This window comes from Myotis lucifugus, unplaced genomic scaffold, assembly GCF_000147115.1.
Source record: "Myotis lucifugus unplaced genomic scaffold, Myoluc2.0 scaffold_3, whole genome shotgun sequence".
NCBI classification, from domain to species: domain Eukaryota; kingdom Metazoa; phylum Chordata; class Mammalia; order Chiroptera; family Vespertilionidae; genus Myotis; species Myotis lucifugus.
The window spans coordinates 21,878,354-21,886,971 of record NW_005871051.1 but is presented as its reverse complement, the minus strand read 5'-3'; the positions used below and the strand labels follow the sequence as shown (position 1 = coordinate 21,886,971).

The 8,618-nt window shown below is 36.8% G+C and overlaps 1 protein-coding gene across 1 annotated transcript; it reads left to right on the top strand.

The window, feature by feature from the left end:
- Positions 1-1,789: 1,789 nt before the first annotated feature.
- On the top strand, positions 1,790-7,276 carry SCG2 (secretogranin II). The gene is made up of 2 exons (XM_006082578.1): positions 1,790-2,002; positions 4,914-7,276. The coding sequence occupies exon 2, from the start codon at positions 4,928-4,930 to the stop codon at positions 6,785-6,787; it is 1,860 nt and encodes a 619-aa protein (XP_006082640.1). The 5' UTR covers positions 1,790-2,002; positions 4,914-4,927; the 3' UTR covers positions 6,788-7,276.
- Positions 7,277-8,618: the final 1,342 nt, after the last annotated feature.

Below are 8,618 nucleotides of genomic sequence, written 5' to 3'. Positions count from 1 at the left end.
ACAGACAGTCTCTCAGCCATTTAGGGAAATCAAATATCTTCATCAGGAGAGCAGCAAGCAAGAATCAAGGGCTACTTTTCCCAAGATTTTTTCCCCTAAGGTTTTGAACTATTCCTATTTCCTTAAGGAGTTCAAGAGTACTATGGTTTACCTAGCATAGTTAGATATCATTTTAATAAATCATGGTAATGAAATATATCAGTCCAGGCTTCTTTTACCAGGAGGCTTCCCTCCTCCCTCTAAATTTTACCCCCTGAATGTCTATTGAACCAAGTGGTCCTCCATAATGTTTCCCAAACACTGCTGGTTAACCTCTTTCTTAGTGCTTTCCAATTTATATCAAAACCAGAGGCCTGGTGCACGAATTCATGCACAGCTGCGGGGAGGGACTACGGGCAGTTAGCTGGCTGGCCCCACCCCTGATTGGGCTGGGGGGTGCTGATCAGGGGTGGAGCTGGCCAAGGGGAGGGGCCGTAGGCGGTTGGCCAGACCGGAGGAGGGGTCGTGGGCAGGGCGGGCTGGCCCCACTCCCAGTCAGGGTGGGGGGAGCTATTGGGAGTGGGACTGACCAGGGGGAGGGGCTGTAGGTGGTTGGTGGGCTGGTCCCACCCCCTGGTCAAACTTCCAGTGGAACTCCTGGTTGAAGGGACAATTTGCATATTAGCCTTTTATCATATAGGATAATGTTTGTCTGTCATCCACACTGAACTAAAGCATCCCCCAAAGTAATATATATATATATATATTTATATATACATCTTTTATATAATCTATATGAATCATATATCATTCATCTGGCACTTAGTAGTCATTGCAACTTATTGAATGCATAAATCAGTGGATGATTATTCATTAACAGAGATATAAAGGGATCTCTGATATAATAAGATTCCTTTGCATACTTAAAGTGTATTTTAAATTACATAGTTTTTAGAAACTCATACCTTTATTAAAATAAAATTAAAATTTATACTTATATAAATTATTAAAATATGTAATTAGCACAAGAATGCTCATGAATTACAAATCTGAGAAGTTGGGAGTTACTAATATATTATTCCCTGGATTGGTCACATTTTTGGAAGGTATTCACAGATTCAACAGAAGGAAAATATTTATAGTCCAACTTCCTCTCAACTGTAAATAAATTTTAATAACATTTGTCACTTTTTTTGTAACTGAAAGAATTTATTTTTCTCTTAATGGAAATATTTTCATTAATGCTGAACGTCTGAGCTTCCTTTATTGATATAAAATATTATAAAAGATTACAGCAGGTTCATATAGAATTATCAACTGCTATACCTGTAACCTTAGGAATGCCTAGTTCAAAATTACAAAACTCTAAAGCAAAATTCCAAGTCATTAGAACCTTAAAGTTTAATGTCATTTAAAAAAAAGAAAACTTCTTTATTTAAATAAATATCCATTTAAAAGCAGTGCTGCTTGTGGTCATGATATGCAATAAATCTTTTCACATTTATACCAGGGAATGATAATGTAATTTCTTTGTGGGCAATGAAGAAGAAAAAAATCCTTCTCTATAAAACTTTCTTATAAAGATGACAAGAAAAACATCAACAAGAAAACCTTATCACAAGATACTAGAACACAGTTGAGATGGTATTGCAATGAGCCATGTCTGTCTGGCAGAATTCTTTCTTTCTAAGGGAAATTGCGCAGAAGATTTTATTTCAAGCCTCAAAGATTAAAAGAAAAAAGACAACTGCAATTTTTGCCACAAAAAGACAGGTGGCGTAAGCATGCAGCATTTTTTAAAAAAATATATATAAAGTGATTATTTTCTCCCCGGTTCTTTGAAAAAGCTCGCTTGTGCTCGGGTTTGTGGCTTGGCACGGTGACGTCAGTGTGGCAGTGCGGAGTCAGGCGCCGCGGCTCCCTATAAGCCCAGGAGCTGTCCGGGTGCTGAAACGGCCCGACCAGCTCACCAGGAGGACCGGGAGGAACATGCTGTGGACTTTCTTTGCCATATAAAGAAGAGGTAAGATTGCATTTCTGTTTGGTTTATTGGAAAGTTCTAAATTACTTGTTCTTCCCTTAATTTCTAGCTGAGAAGAAAGATCGTTTGACAAGCTTATATCTATAGATTAACTGAATAGCAACCTGCTGCTCATCAGCCAATATAAGGACCCTGCATGTGTATATATGCAATTGAACCTATGATTATGCCACTTGCTGTTAGATATTTATCAATAATAATGTTATTTAGTCATAAGAAGCATGAAGAAGTTAAGAATTTTAGTATCAATACACATATTAATGTAACGTTAACCAAGCTTGACATTTTGTTTCTTTCCTTAATTTATTGTTTTCCCCCTAAGAACCAGATACAAAACCACAGATATAATTTATATGCTTACTCTTTTTAACAGTAGGTTTTCACTGATTGAAATGTTAAACACATCAGTCATAAATTTTAGCAACCAATTTTGGAACTACTTTTTCTTTGACATTTACCTTGCAAGAGCTCAAAATTAACTATATAAAATTATTTTCTGAATTGGTATACTCTGAAAGGGCTTACATCACAATTTCCTAATTTTAGTCCTGGGAAAGTAAAATTAGAATGGTCTGGAACACTGGCTTCTTCCTTTATTCAGAGTGAAATATTATCTTGGGTTATAGGTTGAATATGACCATGAATTACAGAGAGATGATAATTTTGAATACACCAGGAAAACATTCATAACTGTATAAACTACTATTATGCTTTGATTGAAAAAGGTTGTACAATATTTTGTTAGACTTTGAATGGGTCAAATGTGTGTTTTTTCCCTGTATACAAACTAGTTGAATTGCTTGAATTAGATACCCACCTGTATTTGTCCATGTTTTAGTTGAATTTCAAGAGAAAATACATTTTTATGAGTGGGGCTTTAATTCAATCCCTATATAGGATGTTAGAGCTGTTGAAACCATCTTTGTTACTTAGAAGAACTGCTACCTGAGAAAGAAATCCCTTGAGTCTTACTCAAAGGCAATAGCTATGTCATCCAAACTGAACCTTATAAATGACTAAAGGGTAGAGCTTGTTAGGCTATGCTTTAAATAACTGCATTGAGTATTCTGCCCCAACTCCACAGCAAAGCCCAGCTATAAGGAAATGATTTTAAAGACAAGCACATAATTCTTATGTTAAGAATACTTCAGGATAATGGTTTAAAAGAAAATTAGTTTACTAAATTAAAATTACTGTTTCAAATGATAATGTTGAAAATAGATTACCAAGGCTAAATTAATCCTGAAATAATAGAAAGAACAATGCATACTATATTTTTATTTAGACATAAGAATTTATGACTAAAATTTATTTCAGTAAACATTGGTTCCTAGTAAATATTTTAGAAGTTTTCTCTGACATGCCTTTAAAGGTTTTTATTTCAGTAAATTAAATATACTGGTTAATGAGAATCATTTTAATAAATATATGCATCAGTGCTAAAGAAATTTCTGTAACTACAATCATTTTGAGGCTTTGAAATTACTTAAATACCAATATGATCTAGTAAACAATATTTTCTACAGTTGATATCTAAGCTAACAGAAACTTGTACCCACATTGTTAATATATCACAAAACCATGATCCAGGTAAGATATCATGAGCAAACATAAACTTCCTTTAAATTTATTTTATTTGCAACCAAATTGCAAGTATTAAGATAGTTCTTTAATATTTGCAATGCCAAATATAAAACATATAAGAACTGACATCCTTGTTAATTCATATGTGAGATAATAAGGAAGTGGAGAAAAATGAATGAAAATTTTTAAGTAGGAAGAATTCAACATATTGTCTGTATATATCTAAATTGAGAGTTACATAGTGGTTATTTTCAGATATTTTAACAGTATGAGTCATTTAAGATTTCACAGGTCCAGACAAAAATAGACACAGACATAAGACAAGCTGAATCTGAACACTCACAAGTTCAGAAATAGATTGGTTAAGTAAACTTATGTTCTCTCTGTAGCATCTGTTATTATTTACTATACACTGTTGAGGGCTGATGAAAAATATAACCATGATTGCATTTTTTAAGAGAGTTACAATAAAAGTATTAGAAGAAATATGAAGCACAGATATTTTAAAACAGTTTAATGTATTATTTTAACCTGTTTACACAAAAAGAAACTTCATTGGGTAGCCTACTAGTTTGGACCTGAGAAAACACATTTTGTGGAGGTTATTAAGGTGCACACCTTCCAAAATGGATAGTTAGGTTTGGTGACAGAGTGAGAATAAATTATTTCTGAAAAATGTATGTGAGTGGGACTCATTCACAAGGTAATTCATTATGATTGACATTAACATGCTGTATCAACTTATTATATGTAATAATATTATTGCTGCTATATTTCTACAACAAAATTAGGTGGACAATTTATAAACTAAACCACATGTTTTTTGATACAACCTTAAGGAAATTAGTGTGTGTGCGTGTATGTGTGTGTGTGTGCATGTGTACATGCATGTTTTAAATTAAACCAACTAACCTTTTTTGCCACTGCTTTCAATAGGAATGCTGTACAAGAAAACTAAAACTCATCTTGGAAAGTCTTCATTAAAAAGAAACATGCATACTAAAAACAAATGACATGTTTCATAATTTAAAAAATAAAATTTGAGAAACACCAAATCATTGTTTTTGTTAGTATTTTAACAAGTGCATAGCATGCAAATTTGATGCAAATGGGAAAAAATTTTGCTAGGTTCCTGTGGTTAGCTTGTGATAATCATAGCGGATATACTTATAGATTTTAAAAACAGTCATTCTAAGTTTAATGTAAAGTAATCTCTACTATGTTTTTCCCTCAGTGGTCAATTACATCTTTTGCTATATTGTCTTCTAGTCTGCTTCATTTGTGTTAACTCATGTTTTCCCTTTTTAAGGAAATCTTTCAAACATGGCAGAAGCTAAGACTCACTGGCTTGGAGCAGCCCTGTCTCTCGTTCCTTTAATTTTCCTCATCTCTGGGGCTGAGGCAGCATCATTTCAGCGAAACCAGCTGCTTCAGAAAGAACCAGACCTCAGGTTGGAAAACGTCCAAAGGTTTCCCAGTCCTGAAATGATCAGGGCTTTGGAATATATAGAAAAGCTCCGACAACAAGCTCACAAAGAAGAAAGCAGCCCAGACTATAATCCCTACCAAGGTGTCTCTGTTCCCCTTCAGCAAAAAGAAAACGGAGATGAAAGTCACTTCCCAGAAAGTTCAAGAGATTCCCTGAGTGAAGATGAGTGGATGAAAATAATCCTTGAAGCTCTGAGACAGGCTGAAAATGAGCCCCAGTCTGAACCAAATGAAAACAAGCCCTATACCTTAAATTCCGAGAAGAACTTTCCAGTTGACATGCCTGATGATTATGAAACTCAACAGTGGGCAGAGCGAAAGCTCAAGCACATGCGATTCCCTCCTATGTATGAAGAGAATTCCAGGGACAACCCCTTTAAGCGCACAAATGAAATAGTGGAGGAGCAATATACTCCTCAAAGTCTTGCTACACTGGAATCTGTGTTCCAAGAGCTGGGGAAACTGACAGGACCAAACAACCAGAAGCGTGAGAGGTCAGACGAGGAGCAAAAACTTTATGCAGATGATGAAGATGATATCTACAAGGCCAATAACATTGCCTATGAAGATGTGGTTGGGGGCGAAGATTGGAATCCAGTAGAGGAAAAAATAGAGAGTCAAACCCAGGAAGAGGTAAAGGACAGCAAAGAAAATATAGAAAAAAATGAACAAATCAATAATGAAATGAAGCGTTCAGGGCAGCTGGGCCTCCAGGATGAAGATCTCCGGAAAGAGAGTAAAGATCAACTCTCAGACGATGTCTCCAAAGTAATTGCCTATCTGAAAAGGTTAGTGGAGGCTGCAGGAGGTGGGAGGTCCCAGAATGGGCAAAATGGGGAGAGGGCAACCAGACTTTTTGAGAAACCACTTGATTCTCAGTCTATTTATCAGCTGATTGAAATTTCAAGGAATTTACAGATACCTCCTGAAGACTTAATTGACATGCTCAAAACAGGAGAGAAGCCAAATGGACCAGTGGAACCAGAGCCGGAACTTGAACTTCCCCTTGACCTAGATGACACCTCAGAGGTTGACTTAGACCGTCCAGATATGTTCCAGAATAAGATGCTCTCCAAGAATGGCTACCCCAAAATACCTGGGCGTACAGTGACAGAGGCCCTACCAGATGGGCTCACTGTTGAGGATATTTTAAATCTTTTAGGGGTGGATAGTGCTGCAAATCAAAAGCCTCCATATTTTTCCAGTCAGTATAACAGAGAGAAGGTTCTGCCAAGACTTCCCTATGGTCCTGGAAGATCGAGAGCAAACCAGCTGTCCAAAGGTGTCTGGATGCCAGATGCTGAAAACAGACAAATGGCCTATGAAAATCTGAATGACAAGGATCAAGAATTAGGAGAGTACTTGGCCAGGATGCTAGTTAAATACCCTGAGATCATGAATCCAAACCAGATGAAGCGAGCTCCCAGTCAAGTCTCATCTGAAGATGACCTACAGGAAGAGGACCAAATCGAGCAGGCCATCAAAGAACATTTGAATCAAGGCAGCTCTCAGGAGATTGACAAACCAGCCTCTGTAAGCAAACGGCTCCCCATGGGGCCCCCGAAGAATGAGAACACCCCAAACAGGCAGTATTTGGATGAAGATATGTTAATGAAAGTGCTGGAATACCTCAACCAAGAAAAGGCAGAAAAGGGGAGGGAGCATATTGCTAAGAGAGCAATGGAAAATATGTAAGAGGCTTTCATGAAATGCCCTACTTTCACTCCTCCGACCCCAAGAAAACCCCAACTTTTCTCTTTAGTGTGTTGACTTCTATCCTGTTAACAATGTAATATCTTTAAATGATGTACAGGCAGACGTCTCCATTTCACTGGGTGTCTGCTTCACTCAATCTGAGTTGTTCTCTTGTGTGTTGATATGTGTAAATGTTATGACTTCTGGATAAAAAAGTAATTATATCCCTTAATTAAGAAAGATATCTATGATAGTGTTTAATAGTGTATCTAATGGTTGTGGCCTTGTGGATGCTCACATATGATAAAGAGTGTCTTATAATTCTCTTGAAGGTTTTTAATATTTATTGAATTATTTTGTTATTGTCTGTAGTGTTTTGTGCAGTACTGAAGCAAAAAATAAATAAAGCATTATAAGTATATAGTTTTATTTACAAGGTCTTTTCAATGTGTGTTTTATTTTTGATTAATAAATGTTATTTCTGGACAACTGTGGACTCTTCATTCTGGAAAACCAGAGAGCAAGCAGTATGGAGTGAAAAGAGAAAATCATCACCTTCCACAGCCCACCCAGGTAAGATATCATGAGTGATACACATATGATCACGGTATATGCTTATAGAATGCAACATCCTCTAACAGCGCACTATCTAATGCTTGTCTAAGGTTTCCATTGTCCTGTTTATACTTTTACCCTTGATTTATATAAATAAAAACATTTAATTCTTCCATACACATAACCAACACTGGGGGGAAAAAAGCTGTGTACAGGGCAATCAGAAATGACGATAGCCTTGGAAGCAATTTATCTATTCCCAGGTCACCCTGGTCCCCAGAATACAAGGCTTCTGCCTCTTTTGTATGATTTAAGAGGGGTTAAGAGACCCCAAACTGACTGTCAGCTAAGTGAATGGGCACAGTGAGAACACACCAGCTGCCCTCTTTCTTGTCCTAGTGCTAGGGAGAATTCTGAATGGGATAGGAAGCACATAACTGTTACAATGTGCATCACTTCAGCGGGTGGGGAAGATATCAGCATCCAAACATATCAACAGGAAATCAACAACAGCAGCAAGAAAACATATAAAACAACAAATATGACAATGGTTGTTAAAAAACAACCAAGGAAATAAATAATCGTCACTATTTATTGAATGTTTATTGTGCACCGGGCACTATACTAAACACTTTACATACTTTGAATTCATTTGGTCTCTACTATACCACTGTCAAAGATCTTTCATCTCCCTTTTACATCAGGAAAAACAAAACTCAGAAAGGTTATATAACTTTCCCAAAGTCACCCAGCGTGTAAGCTGACAAAGCCTGTATTCTTAACCACTGCACTACACTGTCTCTCTGGGAAGTGCCCTTTCCCCTGAGACTTGGGACTTTGGAGGTGGGATGGTGAGAAGCTCATGACGTCTCAGTGTGGGTCACTTCCAAGTGAGGGCACAAGTGTGTGTCTGTGCGTATGTGTATGTGTGTATGTGTATGTGTATGTATGTGTATGTGTATGTATGTGTATGTGTATTTCTCAGGGGTGGGGATGGGAGACTATCCTTGAATGGCTTGAGAGGAAACACTGAATGTAGGTTTTCCTGCTTCATAATTTTTTCCTCTTTTCTGTCCCAATTGTCATACAATTATATGAAATCCAATAATCTATAAATGGAAGAGCCCTTAGAGGTGAATTATCTCTACCGTGCTTCTAATATGTGGTCTTTACTCAAATACTTTCAAGGTAGAGTAACTATCACACAAGGCAGTAGTGAGAAAGCCTGGATATTTGTGAAGCTTAAAGTTCAGCTACATATTTAGATGCCAATGTC

Bases quoted from the DNA above. Each gene is read 5' to 3' on its own strand.
- SCG2 (XM_006082578.1), top strand. From the start codon at position 4,928: ATGGCAGAAGCTAAGACTCACTGGCTTGGAGCAGCCCTGTCTCTCGTT.